Source organism: Caretta caretta, chromosome 1 (genome assembly GCF_965140235.1).
Source record: "Caretta caretta isolate rCarCar2 chromosome 1, rCarCar1.hap1, whole genome shotgun sequence".
NCBI lineage: Eukaryota > Metazoa > Chordata > Testudines > Cheloniidae > Caretta > Caretta caretta.
Genome location: NC_134206.1, coordinates 327,378,626 through 327,399,313, shown reverse-complemented (window position 1 = coordinate 327,399,313; position 20,688 = coordinate 327,378,626). Strand labels below are relative to the sequence as shown.

The window sequence follows — 20,688 nt, the reverse complement described above, 5'->3', positions numbered from 1 at the left end:
GGTGGTAGTAGTAGTTGGCTTTTTTCCTCTTTATGGACCAACCATGAGATAAGGGACTTGTTACACTTAGCCAGCAGGTTACACACACTTTGAACTCAAAAGATAAAATGATCAAGACTTTCAGCTACATATAACACAGGCCACCTACAACTTTAGCTAAAGGAGAATGAATCTTCTTGGCTGTAGTGAAGTTAGGAATTACAGCTAGCCACCAGAGAGTGTATTCAGTCCTGTAATTTATTAATTGCTTGTATAATTCAAAGAGGGCGGTGATATATGTACTTAGCCAGCACATGGACAGAACACTGGAAATCATCATTTGCTTGGTGTGTGCTGTGACTTTATGTAACAAGGCATAAATACAGTTTCCTTTTTTTAATCTAGTTGATTGGAGGTCTGGATTTCGAAAATCCAGATAATCTAGCAGTTGAGGAATATACTTTGACAGCTGTGGTGCAAGATATTGCCCAGCCTTACTATACTAGCAAGTATCCCTTTTATTCTTCTTTGAGATTTTTTTCCTATGCTGTTACTGCATAGAAGAAGGAATGTTATTCAAAATATGTTTATGTTCAACAGATGTTTTCATAGCCATACTTAACCATTAGTTAATCTTCCATTGTGTTTCCAGATAATATCTACATTTACATCAAAATAATTCCAGTGAATGAATTCTTCCCAGGCTTCAATAACCCATCATATGTATTCAATGTTTCAGAAATTACCCGAGGTACAGTAAGTAAAGGCTGTCCTACAGGTGTAAGGTTGTTACAGTGTAAAATAATCATCTTGGAGCAAAAATATATTAGTTTGTATTACAATAGTGCCTCAAAGCCCCAGCCAAGATCAGGACCCCACTGCACAACCTCAAAGTACAGGGTTTACATTGTAAATAGACAAAACAGGCAAAGGGTGGGAGAAAGGAAGTATTTTTATATCCCCTTTAACAAATCGGGGAGAAAGATTAAGTGACTTGCCAAAGGTTACATAGCAATTCTGTGGTAGAACCAAGAACTGAATACACCTCTCTTGGGCAAGATCCTCACTCCCACTCTGGCCACTTTACACTACGTAAAAGAGCATAAATGGATCCAAAAAGCCTTGGTTCAGCTAAGGGATGATTCCCTTGTCTCTGGCACTGTGAATAACAGCCATAAAGCTGCCTTCTGAGGACCCCTTGAAGCCTCTGTTGTAGTGGGTGTGTCACCATGCCCCTGAATCCCAGGGCAATACTTTAAGCATAAGACTATCCACTCCTGCCTAGTAGAGTGGTATATACAAGGAAACAGAGTTAGACTTGCACTCGCTTGGGGGTGGGGGAAAACGCATTTGTTGTGAGGAACCTACTTTTGCAATAGAAAAAATCTGCAGGTTAAACAATTTGGCAAAAACCTTTCAAGCATGAGTTTTTCCACTCATGCTGTCTGAGAAGTTTTCGCACATCTTTTACATGGCCTGCCTCAGCCTCCCCTGTTGCTGCCCACTGCCTTTTCCACTTCTCCCAGCTCCCCAGACCTTCCAGCTTGCTCTCTGCTCTAACACCACCTTTTGTTCTGCAGTTATTCCTAAGCAACTTCTTTGCAGCGTTAGCAGTGTTTTCTTCCTCTGTGTAGGGTGCCTGCCCCCTGTGTGTTTACAATGTCCCTTACCTGCAGCTGCATTTAACTCAAGCTTTTAAAATCTTTTTACTTGGAGTGTACGGTAATTGAGAGGAACAGACAGAATTCCATCAGGAATTCGGGGGATTTTTTGGAAGGAGGGGGTAAAAGATGGAAGTTACAGTCTTTTGCAGGCATTTTCACTGGGTTTAAAGGGCCAGGTTTTTTCTAGTTCACACAGCACAGTTTCATTAGCCAATTTGCACTGGCTGTGGAACTTTTCTATTATAACATGTCATTAAACAAAGCTTAAATTGGAGGCAGCAAAAACATAAAAGTGAAAACTCACCCCCAAAACAGAAGCGATAGTCTTTATTAAAATCCACTCTTCTACCACGCACTGTAGTGGTTCCCTCCCTCCCCACCACCATATTGAATTTTTAAAAATGACCCACATATTGGGACTGTGAAACCTGATATTTTTTCTAACAGCATTGAGACACACATTACCCATCAGCTAAATATACAGTAAAGCAGAACGGTAGCTCACCACCAGCGTACCCCCTCCTAGCTGAGCTTGTGCAGCAGGGTCTTCTCTTCTGGTATCCCCTACTGACAGCTGCTCCAGGCTGGGAAGGAGTTGATGAGAGTCTATGGGCTCTGTCAGCCCTGTGCTGTTACATCTGTGAGAGTTGCCAAGCCGGGAGGGAGGAGTTAAAAGAGGAAAGAGCTCTGAAGGAGATGTGGACCTCTCAAGGAAGGCCTGGTCTACTTCTTGTGACTCAGATCAGTTACAAGGAACAAAGCAAATTGAAAGGTCCCTATCTACCCTGGGAGACTCTGGTATCTAGGAGGCTCTGGATAGGCCCTGGGTACCGGCCCTGGGTACCAGCCCAGGCTTCCTCCAGGCAGCTTCTAGGTTTCCTCTGGTCTCAACCAGGCCTTCCTTTAAGGGCCTAGCACAAGAGATCCATTCCTTCTCCTGGTCAGCCACTACTGAGCTGGGCTTTTCCTCTTTGACTCCTCCCTTCAAGCTTGACACCTCTGGCAGGTTTTAATGGGTGGGGCTGACTGAGCTCACAGGCTGTCATTAACCTCTTCCCAGCCAGAGAGGGGGTCATATCATCTGAAGATGGCCACAACTGTAGGTAGACAAAAGACAATGCACAGAACCATCACTTGAAAGAGGTATGGCAGGCCTACAGCAAAATTGCAAGATATGACTGGGCCTGCAATACCTACCAAATCCTGGCCTGCGTTCAGGGGGCAACGTGTTGAGGCTGCTTCTGAAACTCTACAAGCTTTGTGTGGTTTGAAAGTACCTGTTTGAGCTCAGCGATGCTTTTCAAGCAAAACAGCAGAACAAAGGATGGTGTAATGGTAAGGCACTGGACTGGGACTCAGGAGATGTGGATTCAATTCCTGTCTCCTCAGAAGAGGAGGACTTTCTGGTGGCTTGGCAGGCTAGTATTCCCTGTCAGTATGGCTTCTGCAGGAGCTAAAATGTCAAGTTGCTGATGGGAATCAAGGAGAGCAGAGACATAGCGTGGAGGCATAGGTCCCCATGTAGAGGGCCAGGGCCCTGATCTTCAGCTGTTTCCCCTAGATTCATGCAGCTATCAGGAATGCTTTGGTTTTGAGAGATCTGTTAGTTCCATAGTGTAGGGGTGAGGCTAGGCATCATACACTGCCTCTCTGTATGCACAATATGGGGAACCTCATGGAGTTTCCTGTCTTGCATGTGTTTTCCTCCTCCCACTTGTGTGATTCAGACCTTTGTAATGTAATCATTTAAATAAATCTCTGAAACACATGTGTGACTATAAACCTCTGTGTCCATCCCAGAGTTTTGCTGGATTCTGCAGAATGCTTATAGGAGTTAAACAAGTGTTAATGTAAACCTTTAAATACTGTTGCTTTAAAAACCCTTTGCAAAACAGCACACATTTTTGGAGAAAATACAGATGTGGGCTCTAACAGGATTCTGGGGATGGGGTAGTGCTGGCAGAAAGCATGCTGGCTGTCACACCAACTAGGAGCTAGCAATCTGCAGCAGGGCTGGAATTCACAGAGCCAGGAGGAGAAATAAATGAAATGCTAATGGCCTCAGTGACAACAGCTCCTCAACCTCCCCTCCCTGCTTCACTTTGGGCATTTAGCCTATAGTTCATAAGAAGCTGGTTATTTAAATATGCATTTAGGGTGAAATTAACTCCTACACAGAAGTCACTCTAGCATCACATATGAAAAATCATATATATGGGGAAACTGACAGCCAAAATATGGGAAACTTTTGGATTTCTTCCCCCTCCTCTTTTTTTTTTGTGGGGGGGGGGAAGCAGGGGTTGGTTTAAAAAAAAAAGAAAAAACAAATATTGAGGGCTTGTTTATACTGAGAAGTTAATTCAGATTAAGGTAGTGTATGAACTTCAAGCACAGCATCTATTCCTGATTAAGTCCTGGTGTGGACACACTCATACCAGAATAAGAATACCTTTGGAAATGGATTAAGCTAATTTGGAATAAGGGACTATTATTCTGGAACAACAACATCCACACCAGGAGTTAATCTGGAATGACTATACTGGAATAACTACTTGTGTAGACAAGTCCTAAATTAGAGTTACAATAAAATCTGCCTACATCATTTGAACTAAGAAACTCACTTAGGAGGAGCCTTATAGTCTGTACATTTCATTTTGTATGTAATTTTTGTAAACGTTAAGATAACATGACTCTTCTTTTCAGCTGGATCCAGCATTGGAAAAGTGAGTGCAACAGACAAGGATTTACCGTTTACTGGAATCACATATTCCATTGTAGCTGGAGGAGGTACCCTTTCTTACACAAATATATTTTGGATCGACCCAAATGAAGGAAATCTGGAGATTATAGCTACACTAGACTATGAAACAACACAGAAGTACATTCTCACAGTGCAAGCTTCTGACGCAGAGAAGCTTGCTACAGTGTCCGTGAGTAAAACTATACTACTTTTGCAAATGTCACCCCCACCTGAGGCAAAACTTAGCCTATGTCCACGGTCATCCCAAGACCTATGCACCACTCGACTCCCACTGAAGTGATATTAAGGCTGTGGGCCGGCTCTCTACACAGAGCTGAATTTCACACAAAGGGAGGATACAATGGGAGTGAGTAGGGAGTCCTGGCATTAAAAAACAAAAACAAAACAAAAAACATTTTTATTTGTTGTTTTTTCCTTTAAACACTTTCTTTTATCTGCCTGTTATTCATCCTTGATATTTTTGGTGGGCAGCGAGAGAGCTTTCTGTGTATCCACAAAGGCCATAAAGTGCATGCCTACACTTACAGCAGCACGTTGAGAACAGATACTGCACACCCAGCTAGCACGGGTATAAATAGCTGTGTAGACAGTGAGGCACAGCTTAAGTGAGGGGAGTAGAGTGCCCAGCACTCCTGATATCTAGGCTATACACCCTACATGGCCAAGCAAAGCCTCCCATGTCTACACTGCTATTTTTAGCAGCATAGTGTCCTGTTGTCTCCCCGCTGCAGGAGCCTTTCCCCACCACAGTGAAAGGCTGCAGCAGTGGGGAAAGGCTCCAGCAGTTTCCTGCTGCCAGCGCCTCTCTCTGCTGTCTCCCACCTTCCAGAGCCATTCCTGGATGCAGTGAAAAACTCTGGCAGTGGGGAGCTGCTGGAGCCTTTCCTCACTGCTGGAACCTTTCACTGCCACATGTGGCTACACAGCACAGTGACAAGTATGGATGCAGCCTGCCTGTCACTGTGGCGTATACCTGCATGTGTAATACCTGTATTGTCAGGGCCGTCCTTAGGATTTATTTCAGAGTAGCAGCCATGTTAGTCTGTATCCGTAAAAAGAAAAGGAGGACTTGTGGCACCTTAGAGACTAATAAATTTATTTGAGCATAAGCTTTCGTGAACTACAGCCCACTTCACTACATGCATCCAATGAAGTGAACTGTAGCTCATGAAAGCTTATGCTCAAATAAATTTATTAGTCTCTAAGATGCCACAAGTCCTCCTTTTCTTCTTAGGATTTATGGGGCCCTACATAGTATTATTAAACTGGTGCCCCTATGCCCAATGGCAGCCTGAGCTTGCAGCCCGGCAGTGGGAGGTGGGGGCGGGATGAGACAGCAAAGGATAACAAGACGCCCGGCCTGCCTCACGGTGGCGGAGAATCACAGTTCCCCACAGAGACCCCCGTACCCTCTCCCTCACGCAGGATGGACATGCAGAAGGTACCTAATTAAAAGCGCTAAATTTGGGAATAAAAAATGTCAGTCACAGGTTTTTTGATAGGCCCTGAAGTTTGTCAGACATTTATTTGCAAAAACTTTGTAGTAAGGGTGAGTCAGCTGTCTTGCTGAATACAACATTATTACGAAATACATGATGCAGCTCTTCTGCGTTTTACATTTTCTTAATCAGTATTTCTAAGCTGATTTTATATTTTAAATGTACTCTTAAGCCTTCGTAAAGTAATCGTTCTAGATTACTACATATTTAACTCACTGAAACAAAGACATTATTTTAAATTAATCAGTCACAAAGGTTTAGGGTGTTCATAACAATGTTCATTGCTTTTAGAAAAAGGGAACACTAATTTACTTTGTGTGATCTCCATAACAATAGACAATGTTTATGAAATTTCACCAACTTTTTTTTTTTAAAGTTTCCAAAGATTTTAGGCATAACAAAGGATTTTATATCTTACTAAGGTTTTGTTGGAGGGTTCTCTTAAAACTAGTTCATTAGATAGTCAGAAGTAAAGAAAACTGGACAAAGAGTTTCCCTATCTGGAAGGAAAGGGGTGTTCTGCCTTTAAGGGCTCTCTTCAATTGGAGGGGGCAGGTGTGATGGGAGAAAGGGAAGGACAGAGACTTTCCAAGCAAGTTTTTTTTTACTTTAGTAATTAAAATGTGTATTTTAGATAAGGGTGGTCTTTTGAAGGATTTATTTAAAAAACTATATGTCTGAAGAGCCAAGTGTTTAAGGCTAAAGATGATTGTGCATCTAAAAATCTATGCAAGGATTTTTTAGAGATGTGATTTTATAATCTTCACTAACTCACTAATGAAATATTTTAAAGCAAATTTTAAACTAAGGTCCTGTAGACTGACATGTTCTGACTAAATATTACAGCAATGCACAACTGTTTTTTGTCAGTAAATTCAGAAACTGGCAGTATATACCTGGGGTTTGGCAAATGCCTGTTAAATGACTTCATTACCCTTTGAATGGCTCTTTAACAGTTTCAGCGTTGTGCTAATAGGTCTGGCAGGCTGGAGGCTTTTTCACTTTTAAATACTAAAAGTGAAAGGAGTACTTGTGGCACCTTAGAGACTAACCAATTTATTTGAGCATAAGCTTTCGTGAGCTACAGCTCACTTCATCAGATGCATACTGTGGAAAGTATAGAAGATCTTTTTATACACACAAAGCATGAAAAAATGGGTGTTTACCACTACAAAAGGTTTTCTCTCCCCCCACCCCACCCCAGATTGATAGAGCCAGAAGAGTTCCCAGAAGTCGCCTACTACAGGACAGGCCTAACAAGAAAATAACAGAACGCCACTAGCCGTCACCTTCAGCCCCCAACTAAAACTGCTCCAACGCATTATTAAGGATCTACAACCTATCCTGAAGGATGACCCAACACTCTCACAAATCTTGGGAGACAGGCCAGTCCTTGCTTACAGACAGCCCCCCAGCCTGAAACAAATACTCACCAGCAACCACATACCACACAACAGAACCACTAACCCAGGAACCTATCCTTGCAACAAAGCCCGTTGCCAACTGTGCCCACATATCTATTCAGGGGACACCATCACAGGGCCTAATAACATCAGCCACACTATCAGAGGCTTGTTCACCTGCACATCCGCCGATGTGATATATGCCATCATGTGCCAGCAATGCCCCTCTGCCATGTACATTGGTCAAACTGGACAGTCTCTACGTAAAAGAATAAATGGACACAAATCAGATGTCAAGAATTATAACATTCAGAAACCAGTCAGAGAACACTTCAATCTCTCTGGTCACGCGATTACAGACATGAAAGTTGCGATATTACAAACAAAAAAACTTCAAAACCAGACTCCAGGGAGAGACTGTTGAATTGGAATTCATTTGCAAATTGGATACAATTAACTTAGGTTACCTTGCATAATGACTTAGCCACTCCCAGTCTCTATTCAAGCCTATTTCCCCTCATGTCCCCCCCGACGTTCTTGTTTAAACCCTGGATTTGTGCTGGAAATGGCCCACCTTGATTATCATACACATTGTAAGGAGAGTGATCACTTTAGATAAGCTATTACCAGCAGGAGAGTGGGGTGGGGGGAGAGAAAACCTTTTGTCGTGGTAAACACCCATTTTTTCATGCTTTGTGTGTATAAAAAGATCTTCTATACTTTCCACAGTATGCATCCGATGAAGTGAGCTGTAGCTCATGAAAGCTTATGCTCAAATAAATTGGTTAGTCTCTAAGGTGCCACAAGTACTCGTTTTCTTTTTGCGAATACAGACTAACACGGCTGTTACTCTGAAACCTTTTAAATACTAGATCCCCTCCCGAGGAAGACTCACCAGGCTGCAGCAGCCAGCTGTGGGAGCCTGCAGAAAGAGTCAGAACAGGGATAGGAAAGCCAGGGGGGTGGACACAAAGACCCAGTGGTGCCCCAAATTTTCAGGTGCCTTACGCAGCTGCGTATGTTGTGTATGCTTAAGGATGGCCCTGTGTACTGTACACACTGCTTTAAGTGTATACATAAACTTACATTCATTCCTTATATGTTTCAGAGAACACCAAACTTCTGTGCATATAAACTCTTTCCTTCAGTGGTTAACATCTCTCTTTACCCCATTTTTGCATTACATTTGATTTTGCTATTCAAAAAAATTGTATTATCTCCAAGAATTTAGACCCAATTTTCCATTCCAGCCAATAACTGCTTGGTGAAGGAACAAGGAGTGTTGGGGGGAGAATGTTTACTTTCTCACTGCCCCTCATCTCCACATGGGGAAGGGTAGATCTACATGAGAAGGGCTCCCTTCATGCATAGAACAGTCATAGGATCATAGAAGATTAGGGTTGGAAGAGACCTCAGGAAGGGAGGGCCAGCACGTCCCTTGGCCCGTGCTGCTTCCTGCAGTCCCCATTGGCCTGGAGCGAACCAGGAGCGGCCAGTGGGAGCCACAATCGGCTGAACCTGCAGACGCGGAAGGTAAACAAATCGGTCCGGCCTGCTAGGGGCTTTCCCTGAACAAGCGGTGGACCAGCTTTGAGAACCACTGATCTAGTCCAACCCCCTGCTCAAAGCAGGGCCAACCCCAACTAAATCATCCCAGCCAGGGCTTTGTCAAACCAGGCCTTAAAACCTCAGTCGCTGAATTATTATTAAATGTCAGGAAGCTTAATTAACATTTGTGAAGCACTTTGAGAACCTTGACTGGCTAGATCTATTAAGTGTAAAGTATTATTTTCCATTCTGACTATGACATACTTTAGGCAATTCAAAAAAATCAGAAGTCCCACATAAAAGAAAGTTCAATGTTAGAACATAATTGCCTTAATGAATCTGAGTTCTAAAGAAACATCGGTCGCAACATGAGTTCATAATCTCTTGAACTTTAACATGTCCAAGGCAAAAACTAAATTAATGGACCTTCCCTGCCACTCTTGTTTAACTACTGTCAATAAAAAGAATGAAGAACAAATCCTACCAGCTACTAGAGCTGGTAATATTCTGGCACAGCATACTGGAAGAATCTCACCTGATCAGCTGGCTCTCTTTCAGGTAACCATCAATGTTCTTGAAGTAAATGATGAAAAACCAGTTTGTTCAGCCAATACCTATTCATTGGCAATCCCGGTAGACCTAGCTGTTGGGACCAACATTGAGGGTTTCAGGATAGAGTGTGTTGATCGCGATTCTAGTCCCAGATCTTTCCGGTACTTCATTAATTCAGGTACTGCACTTGTTTGACTCTTGAATGTCATTGTTACATGCCTGGTGCATGGGGAAAATGCTTGGATATAGACAGTCCATTTGATTTTGTGAACAAAAAAGTCTAGTACATGTTACATGCTAATGCTGATATTGGCTAGGGTTTAATAAGATGGTGATAGACAGGCACTTTAGAAATAACTTAAAGATTAGCTAGTGAGAGCTTCCATTTAAATTAATGGCAAAACTCACATTGACTCACTGGAGCCAGCCAGACTGCTACTCCTCTTGTACACAGGGACAAGTTGTACTTTCAATTATAACAGGTACACTGGAAAAACCCCCGTGGACTTAATGAAGTTCCAGGATTTCAGATTTCTATCAGTGTAACAGAGTGGAATTTGGGGCACTGCTCCAAACTGCTCGACAAAACTTGTGTCCTAACTCCATGCTGTACTCATTAAAATCCCTTTGTAAGAACGTGTGCTTGGACACAAAAATCAATTATAAGCCAGGTGCTGAGACATTTGGTGTTGCCTCATTTCACAAAAAGGGAGCTATTTGAACTTAGGAAAAACTTCTGCTTTTGAGGCAGTAGCTGAGAATGGGGTAATGATTAAACAGGTGATGCAGACAAATATCTTAAGCAGAGAGGGTGAGAGCCTCACCCCCACTCCAGTCCCTTTATACAACATAAAAGGCTCAGAGTAGCATAAAGGGGCTCTAAAAGCCCTGGTCCTGGCCATGGGAGGGGTCTCCTGGTGCAGGCTCTGAGGAAAGAATGGTAAGGCTATCTTCCGAGGACAAAGCCTTGTATAGGGGACATGCAGGGGATGAAGCTGGGAGCGAAAGAGGCATGTCAATTGGTGGGTCTCCACAGATTCAAGGCAGTGCTGAGACCCATAGTGCAGCCATAGGGATGCTGCTTAAGGCCTGGGCTACACTAGAAAATGAGATCAGCAGAACTACGTCACTCAGGAGTGTGAAAAATCCACAAACCTGAGTGGCGTAGTTAAGACAACCTATGTCCCTATGTAGACAGCGCTAAGCCAGTGGAAGAATTCCACCTCTCGGGGAAGTGGATTAGCTATGCTGATGGAAGAATCCCTCCCATCAGCGTAGGTAGTGTCTACGCTGAAGTGCTACAGTGGTGCAGTTATGCTGTTGTAATGTTTTAAGTGTAGACAAGCCCTAAATTAAGCCGGTGACCCAGAACAGCCCAGGATTGGGAGGGCACAAAAAGATGTCTTAAAGCCACCTCAGGAAGTCATCTAGTCCAACACCCTACTCAGTACAGGACCAACCCCATCTAAATCATCCCATTGTCAAGCTGGGCCTTAAAAACCTCTAAGGATGGAGATTCCACCACCTCCGTAGGCAACCAATTCCAGTGCTTCACCACTCTCCTAGTGAAATAGTTTTTCCTAATATCCAGCCTAGACCTCCCTCACTGCAACTTGAGACCATTACTCCTTGTTCTGTCATCTGTCACCACTGAGAACAGCCTAGCTCCATCCTCTTTGGAAACCCCCTTTCAGGTAGTTGAAGGCTGCTATCAAATCCTCCCCTTCCCCCTACTCTTCTCTTCTGCAGACTAAATAAGCCCAGTTCCCTTAGCCTCTCCTCATAAGTCATGTGCCCTAGCTCCCTAATCATTTTCATTGCCCTCTGCTGGACTCTCTCCAATTTGTCCACATCCTTTCTGTAATGGGGGGCCCAAAACTGGACGCAGCACTCCAGATGTGGCCTCCCCAGCGCCGAATAGAGGGGAATAATCACTTCCCTCCATCTTCTGGCAGTGCTCCTACTAATGCAGCCAAATATGCCATTAGCCTTCTTGGTTACAAGGGCACACTGTTGACTCATATCCAGCTTCTCATCCACTGTAATCCCCAGGTCCTTTTCTGCAGAACTGCCGCTTAGCCAGTTGGTCCCCAGCCTGTAGCGGTGCATGGGATTCTTCCATCCTAAGTGCAGGACTCTGCACTTGTCCTTGTTGAACCTCATCAGATTTCTTTTGGCCCAATCCTCCAATTTGTCTAGGTCACTCTGGACCCTATCCCTACCCTCCAGCATATCTACCTCTCCTCCCAGTTTAGTGTCATCCGCAAACTTAGTTTTATGTGGATTTTTTTGCTTCTACTTTTAGGTAACGTGAATAATCATTTCACTTTTTCACCAAGTGCTGGCTCCAACATCTCTCAGTTGATTCTTGCATCTAGATTTGACTATGACAGTGGTTTGGATAGAATCTGGGACTACAGACTGCGCGTCTATATAACAGATGACAATTTGCTGTCAAGTTCGAACAGAGCTACAGCCCTCATCGAAACTGGGACAGTGACATTAAGCATCAAAGTTATCCCAAACCCAACTACTACCATCACTACTACAGTAAGTTCACTGAAATTCTGAATCTTCAACTTAATTCTGTGGCTGTTGCATGGGGGATCTGTGTGGGACAATTAAAACAACGGAGGGTAAGTGCACTCAAAAGAACACAAGAATTACTGTGGGCCCAATCCTAGCCAAGGGTAAGCATCTTCCGCTTACAGTGAAGTCAGTGGGAGACAGGGAGCTCAGTGTCTTGCAGGATTGGACCCATATACAAACCCATAATGTTTATTTAACTTTCTACAACAAAAAAGGCACCTACCCAAAGGTCCAGGTACCCTGCCATCACCTAAGATCATAGCCAATACAAGAAAGCATCGCAAAGCCTATCCCCTTGTCAAAATATCAAGCCATAATAAAATAATTGATTAAAAATACCCCATTCTGCAACATACTCTACATGCCATCCCCTCTAACTCCCACTCTCCCTGAAAGCCTGAGAAAACAGATGGGCCCTGCCTGAGCCTTGGAGCCTACCATGGGGAGACTGTTAGAGCAGACAATTGAGAAGTTATAGACGTTGGCAGCTGCATTGATAAGGAGAGAGCAGGAGTTAACCTTTGCCTGGGATATTAACTTTTCTTCATGCATTTCTCAGAGACTGGTTTTTGGTTCCTAGCTATACACTGCTTTGGCTGACTCACACATCTGTATGTTTCTCTAATGATGGAATACACAAATTAATTAATACACAGATTAATCTTTGTGTGTGAAGATCGAAAAAAGGTAGCACAAAACTAGCTTTCAAACAGCCAGAAGGGATATTTCTCCATCACTTGGGTCACCCAAATATTACACCCAGGTACTGTCTACACCTCTCGCATATCCCACTCACCCTCATCCAATGTTTCTTCTGTTTCAAACACACAAAGTTGCAAAGAAACGCTAAGTGTGGGATGGAGCCTTTGGTCAATGCCCTACATATGCAGTGGGAGTTTAGCCACTGGGCCCACGGGGCCCAGGCCAACTGGGGGGCCCTGGCTTCAGCCACCTGGCGGGTGGGGCGGGGGAAGCCCCGCCCAGCATCCCCAACCCCATCCCTGACAGAAGCTACAGGATAGGGGAAGCCCACCCCCAGGTCCTCAGACTGCGTCCCTGGTAGAAGCTGCGGGACAGGGGAAACCCCACAGCACCCCCCCACACCTTGACCCTGTCCCTGGCAGAAGCCGCGGGATGGGGGAAAACCCTGCAGTGCCCCACCCCCATCCTGGCAGAAGCCAGGGACAGGGGAAGCCCCCTCAGTATCCTGATTCCATCTCTGGAAGAAGTCATGGGACGGCAGGGGGAGCACCTGTGCCTGACCCTGCTCTCCGGCAGAAACACCAGGCGAGAGAAGCCCCAGCACCCCGACCCTGTTCCCCCCCCCCAGAAGCATGGGAGGTGATAGGGGAAGCCCCAGCACCCAGACCCCTACTGCGCTCCTGGGAGCTCTCACTCCCTGCTGCAGCCTGGGGCTGTGTCACAGGGACAGAGCTTCTCCCATCTTGGGGCCACCGTGGGGGCAGGGCAGAAAAGAGCAAATGGGTTGTGGGACTGGCGGAATGGGGGGGACCCTGGGTGGAACAGGGGTGTGGTCCCAGGGAAGGGGCAAAAAAGGGTGGGGCTGCAGGTGGGGCTGCAGACAGAAGGGATGCCTAGGGGCCCCCTCACTTACTCTGGCCCAGGGAAACCTTAATCCACCTTTGTATATATGGGATGGTCCATAGCTGAGCCACCTCAGGAAGAACTGTGGTTCAGAGTCACAATTCTTTCCCTGTCTCCATCACTTCCCTCAGAGGAAGGCAATTTGTGCCAGCACTTTACCAGATGCAGTTTGCTTCTGTCATCCTGTGCCATGTCAGCTCTACTGGCTGGTGTTTTAAAAAAGAGGGGTGTGCAGCCACGGGTCTCCCCCATTCTTCACCCCTCTCTGCCCCCCTGCTTGCTGGCATCAGTCCCTACTCTCCCCAGCGCACCTGAACCAAGATGTGGGGAGGTTGCAGAGGGTGGACGAGGGAGTGGAATCTTACATGCTGTGCCCTTAGTAAACCCACAGATGAGCCAAGTAGACACAGGCCTGGATCAGAAACCCAGAATCTCACACATGGAATGTTTGAAATCACAAGAGCTTTGCTTTGAAAATGCCTGGATCCAAACTTCCTAACTGACTCCTATCTCTAGTAATATACAAAAATACCCTGTAGTGAATGAGTTAAGATTTCCACACCCACCAAACTATAGAAATCAGATGTTAAACTGCTTACCGGTACTTACTCTCTACCCCTTCTCCCACAGCCACACACTTTACTATTACCACAAACTACCACGCACCACAGATCACCTATCACAACCCCAATTCTGCTTCCCTCACGCTACTAGCCTCCCAGCAATAAGGAATAGCCAGAAACCCTGATGAATTTAGTGCAGAAAGCAATCAAAAATTGAATGAAAACTATATAGGAAACTCAAAGGCAATGAAAATGAATAGTGTAAAATTTCACACAGAAAGGACTCCGCAGTAGAGAAAAAACAATAATTTATGCTCCATGTTATGCCCGTTTCAAAATACAACCTTAACAATGGATCTGTTAACTCCTTAATAATGGGCCAAATCAAAACTCTGTTTCTGAATACCTCTCATTTGGGGGGACCTCCGATATAGCTCACAACTTTGTGTTTAGGCTTTTTTCTAGAGCTAAGGAAGGTCACATGAGAATTTGGGGTTTCACCTATTTTTATGTAACAGTATTCCTACTACATTGGCATTGAACTGCATACAATGGTAGTGCTTTAAAACTTTCCAGTTTTGCCTTAGATAACTAGAAACTATTACCTCAACACTGGGCAGCATTTCCTGTACTTCCATATACTAAGATAGTGAGGTAGAAAGTTCTCGTTGTCTAAGGGTATATCTTCACTGCAGTCGGGAGATGGGATTGCAGCATGGGTAAACATACCTGAGCTAGCTTTGATCTAGCTAGATCAAACCTAGCTCAAGTAACAATCTCAGTGGAGGAGGCAGCAGTCTAAGATAGGCTACCTTCTTGAGTACCACCCCGCCCAGGACTCTGGGTACATATTTAAATGGCTAGGGGCTGTGCCACCATCCCTGCTGCTGCAGCCACACTGATATTGTTACTCAAGCTAGCCTCAAGGTTAGCTAGGATATGCCTACACATGCTGCAGTCACACCTCCTGAGTGCAGTGTAGACATACCCTAAGGCAATCCAAAGTTTTTAAACACACGTATGCATGTTTTACTATAAAATACAGGAGCACAATCAGAAACATACTTTCTACACTAGTTGTCAACAAAATTCAGTTTGCAGCATTTAAGAATCTTTTCTGTTTTATTTTTTTTCAAAGCTTGCCATTACACTTCTGATCAGAACAGAAAATATTTATTCTGAATCAGCTTGGTATGTGCCGTTCCTCATTTCTGTTGGCAGCATGCTACTGCTTGGACTGCTTGGATACCTATCCTTCCTGCTGGCAAAATATATCCGTACCTACTGTCCACCAAAACCCAAAGCAAATAAAAGAGCACTGTAAGTAACCAAAAAAAAGAACATAAACACTAGTTTCCTTGAGAAATAGTGAGTTTGTTATTACTATTGAGAAATATCCACTACTTATAAAGACAACTTGAAACTCTGAGAGTTAATGGAATTTATACTTTGAATATTTTAGAGCAATGTGTCATTTGCTGTAATAAACTTTTAATAGTTGTTGGAATAAGATGTTGATTCTTTAAAGAGATAGTCAAATCAAAATGACATAGAAACCCTTGGTGGATTTACTGATACTTTAGCAAATGCTTTAGCTGAACATCACTAGCAGAAATAATAATAATCGTAATTACTAAATGTTTATTGTTACCACCAGAAGTCCCAATCAGGATCATGGCCCAATTGTGCTCAAATCTTTCAGAATGAGAGATAACTTAGGCTATGTTTTAGTCATGGGTACTTTCAGTAAAAGTCACGGACAGGTCATGGGCAGTAAACAAAAATTCACGGCCCGTGACCTGTCTGTGACTTGTACTATTACCCAAAACTAAAACTTGGCCTGGGGCCTGTGGGTGCTTGGGGTGGGGGTGGGGAGTCTGGGGGTGCTGCGGGTGCTGGCCCTTGACCTGTGCTGGTGCTGGGGGAGGGGTGGGGGGCGGGTGCTGGCACGCAGCCCGGGACCCGCGCTGGTGCTGGGGGGTGAGGGGGGTTTGGCAGTTGGCAGGGCTGATAGGGTCCCTACCTGGCTCCCCGTGTCCCTGCAGCTCCTAGAGGCCAGGGGGTCACCGCACACTACCCCTGCCGAGCTTTGGATCTGTAGCTCCCATTGGCCGGGAACCGCAACCAATGGGAACTGCGGGGGTGGTGCCTGCAAGCAGGGACAGCCCACAGAGCCCCCTGGCCCTCCCGCCTTAGTCAGGAGTTGCAGGGTCGTCCCAGCTGTTTCCAGGGAGCCTCCCCCACTAGGTAAGCACCTCCCCACATCCCAATCTCCTGCCCCAGCCCTGAGGCCCCCTCCCACACTACTGCTGCTGCTGGCCCAGGGGTTGCCTCAGTAGGTCCTCAGACACGGAAAGTCACGCAATACCTGACTTCCATGACTGACCCGCAGCCTTAGAGATAACATATGAGCTGCGAGATATTGTTACTATTCTAGAGGTGTGTGCAAGGAGTTTAGCAACGTGTGGTAGAAATGACAAATGGATACAGTGGCATATAATATGGCTATTGTTATTATTTATTAATTGGTGACAATGATTCGTCGAGACTCATGATCTCCTGTTAAAAAGCAATCTTGATATTTTCAAGTCACATTTTAAACCTTTCAAATATTTTAAAAGATATTAGCTCAGCCCTAGTATTGGATGGGGAGTGTAGTTTTTTTAAAGTATAATTTTGGGGGGTTGTATAACTCCACCATGCTCTTACTGATAAGATTAAAAAATATATATACAGCCATTCTTTTGGGAGTCGCAAAAACAATATTCAGGGCTGTTTTACTGCTTCTGGTAGCTCAATAGCAGTAGTTAATAATGCTGAGGCGCAGCAGAACAAACATGCCCAAACTAAACAAACCGAAAAAGGTCAAACACAAGAAAATATCCTGTTTGCCAAATCAAAAAAGAACAGGATTTCTTAGGGCTAGAACTGGAACATGATATTTTTGTAGGCATAGGTATTGCATATTTTACTATATTGATGACTTTATATTTTTATTATAGGAAAACCACACCAGGTATGTATCTTTTTTTAATGCTTTCATTACTTCTTAAGAACAAGCGCACCACTTACTAAGCTGCATCTCCACTAGCAGCTAGGGGTGTAATTCCCAGCTCCTGTACACATACGCTAGCTCTCATCTGAGTTAGCGTGCTGAAAGTAGCACTGTAGCTGTAGTAACATGGAGAGTGGCAGCAGTGGCATGGGCTTGCTGTGCTGGGAGCGTATTCCCGGGGATCAGCTGGGTTTGTACTTTGTACCTCTGGGAGCTTGCGTTGCTACTGCTGTTGCCCATGCTACCATGGCTATGCAACTATTTTTAGCATGCTAGTTCAGATGAGAGCTAGCACTAGTAGGTGTACGCAAGCTGGGAATCACACCCCGAGCTGGTAGGGGAGACGTAGCCTTAGTCAGAGAAATTTGTAATTCCATTTTCAGATACATAATCCATGTACTGACCTATGCATTGAGCTCAATACAGGGATAACTGGGTAAAATTATATGGCCTGTGCCAATACAAGTCACAATAGATGGTCTAATGGTCCCTTCTGGTCTTAAAAATCTATGAAAATGTCTAGTGCTCTGGCATGGTGGGGCAGGAATTTATTAATTATTTTCCAACTAGCCTTACCAGCACTCTACATTAGTTCAATCTCCTAAATACAGTTTGAGCTGACTCAGCAACAACCAGCTTTTGGACACCGCACACACAACCAGGCCATCCCAATTTGGAAGCCATGATTCTCACCTATAACAAGTTTCAGAGTAGCAGCCGTGTTAGTCTGCATCTGCAAAAAGAAAAGGAGGACTTGTGGCACCTTAGAGACTAACCAATTTATTTGAGCATAAGCTTTCGTGAGCTACAGCTCACTTCATCGGGGAACATCCGATGAAGTGAGCTGTAGCTCACGAAAGCTTATGCTCAAATAAATTGGTTAGTCTCTAAGGTGCCACAAGTCCTCCTTTTCTTTTTACCTATAACAAGTGATTTTGGGTGCCTGGTTTGAGACACTTAGAGGTGCCTGGTTTTTCAGAGGCTGGATGCCTGGTACTTTCTGAAAAATTGGGTCCCTTCAAGTTGCCTCAAGTTGAGCCCCAAAAGTTGAGTTGGTAGGGGGGAAAAGGAAGATGGTTTGAAGTAATTTTTCAGGCTCAGACCCATCTGTAGTAATTATACATTTTAGGCCATCACATGCCAACCACCAGAGCCTGTTGGTGGCTGGAGGTGTTGTTTGAAGGGAGATTAAAAAAAAGCCTCAAAGGAGGGAACAAAAATGGAAATGCAGAAATATAGAGGCAGCATGCACCCTTGAAATTGGGCAGCATCCATGGATCTGTGCTGTAGAGAAGCCCAGTCTCCCTACTGTTGGCGCTGACTGTGTGTGTGCTCCAGGGCTGGAGCACCCACAGAAAAAAAAAAAAAGTGGGTGCTGAATCCCCTATCAGTGCCTCCCCCTTCTCCCAGCACCTCTTGCCTGCTGGCAGCCCCGCCAATAAGCACCTCCCCCTCCCTCCTGCCCACCATGGATCAGCTGCAGCATGCAGGAGGCACTGGGGTGGGGGGAGAGAAGGCGCTGATTGGCGGGACATGCTCAGCGGAGGGGTCGGAATGGGTCAAGAAGAGGCAGGGTGGGGTTGTGGCTGTGGGGGAAGGGGTGGAGCCAGGGGAGCACCCCCCCGGCATATTAGAAAGTTGGCGCCTATACTCTCTACTAACTCAGAATGAGTGAAAATGGGGGTTGGGTGCGGGAAAGAGATTGCAAATATCCAATCCATTTTACAAATCAGAATGTTGCTTGATTGGGTTTGCAACACTTTCTTGTTTTGGCTTCCATGAACTTGCAAGTGCATAAGCTTTACAAGTGCAAATACTCATGAAAGCTACATTTTAGTTCAAATATTCCCCACAGGTAAAATTTACTCTCCTGTAGAGGGCCAGTGCAAGGACTTTGCAGCAGCTGTACCCTCAGAATATGGCTTGATTGGGAGGTCAGTTGTGCATAGCCCTAGTGCTGTCTGTCTGCACAGAGGGGAATTTCATCCCCAAAGCAAATTATTCACTCTTCAAAGGTGTGAATAATTTTGAATAAAGAATACATGTCAATTTCTAAATCTGTTCAAACAATCAATGGAAAGTAAAATTAATTGAGGAAAATTATTTGTGGCAAATTATTCACCTCTACTTCTAGGGCAAGATTGTCAAGTGTGATTAGCAATTTTGGGTGCCCAACCTGAAATACCTCAAAGGGCTCTGATTTTCAGAAAGTTCTGATCATCTGTCCTGTGAAAGTCAGGCTCTTCTTTTAAAAGGTGTCTCAAACTCACTCATCACTTTTGAAAATCTTGGCTTTAATGTCTGTTTATCACAGTCAAAAAAATTCTGATTTCTTGCAATGTACATTTCATTTCCTGTAGAAAAGAAGAAAGTTAAGAAAGAAGAGGTTTGGGTAAGTACTGTAAGTCACAAACTAAAGTAAGTGTTTGGCCCACACCAGTCCTAAAGTATGGTCACAGAACCTGTGGAATTTTTGTTTGATGCCAATGAGGGAGATTGCAAGGTAGAATTCTTGGCATAGTTTGTTTCTGCCACTATACATGTTTTCTACAAACCCACTATTTCAAAAATATTGAATAGTGCTATTTTTTAAATTGTAGACATATCCGAGTGGTTTTTTCATATATACAGACTGAGAATTGGAAGCCATCACTAGAAATACTAATGGGAATTTTAGCAAGTGGATCAATGATGCCATATTAGATTCTGGTCCCACAGATCTTATCAGCCAATGAGAGTCTGGTCTAAACAAGGACTGTAGGATTATTATTAATATAACAGTAACACTCAGATTCCAGCTCAGACTGGCGCTCTGTTGTGTTAGATGCTGTACATATATAAGTGACAATCCCTTCCCTAAAGGGTTTACAACCTAAAGAGAGAAGACAGGTAAAGAGTAGGAAGGGAAACAGAGAGAAGTGATTTGCCCAGGATCACACAGTAGGTCAATAGTAGAGATGGGAATGGGTGCAAGTCCCGACTCCCAGTCTGGAGCCCAATCTGCTAAGCATGAAGCTCCTTATCCACCAACAGTGTTTTATAGAGGAGGGGTGAAATCCAGGCTTGATTAAAGTCAATGGCAAAACTCCCATTGAGTTCAGTGGGGCCAGGATTTCACCCAGATCCCTGCCTGAACGGAGTTACAATCCAGACAGACACACAAAATACAGTGAGTAACGGGATTCAGTGGGAAGCAGAGTGACTGAATGGTGACACTTAGCAGGGTTTGTTAGGTCCATAATTTGTTTGTGGGCCTTTAGGGTAAGGATTTTCAACCATCTAGCTTGTTACCTTCCTACCTGAGGAAAGGATCACGGTGAAGGGCATTTTGATTTATGGAGGGATTGGATGAGGAGATGGAAATGGGGTGAACCAGGTCAGGGTTTTTATTTAGTGACTTTGGAAAAACAAACCAATATGACCTGTTAAATCTGGCCCAATATGTGATATTAAACACTGAGAAAGCAGGC

The 20,688-nt window shown here is 44.4% G+C and overlaps 1 protein-coding gene across 1 annotated transcript in view; it reads left to right on the top strand.

Moving 5' to 3' along the window:
• The window catches only part of CDHR3 (cadherin related family member 3), a 66,590-nt gene that overhangs the window by 33,195 nt on the left and 12,707 nt on the right, over positions 1-20,688 (top strand). Inside the window, exons 10-17 of the mRNA XM_048836348.2 lie at positions 385-484; positions 632-730; positions 4,347-4,573; positions 9,413-9,584; positions 11,712-11,956; positions 15,302-15,483; positions 17,166-17,179; positions 19,579-19,610. Coding sequence (XP_048692305.2) covers positions 385-484; positions 632-730; positions 4,347-4,573; positions 9,413-9,584; positions 11,712-11,956; positions 15,302-15,483; positions 17,166-17,179; positions 19,579-19,610 — 1,071 coding nt within the window. The remainder of the gene's footprint in view (positions 1-384; positions 485-631; positions 731-4,346; positions 4,574-9,412; positions 9,585-11,711; positions 11,957-15,301; positions 15,484-17,165; positions 17,180-19,578; positions 19,611-20,688) is intronic.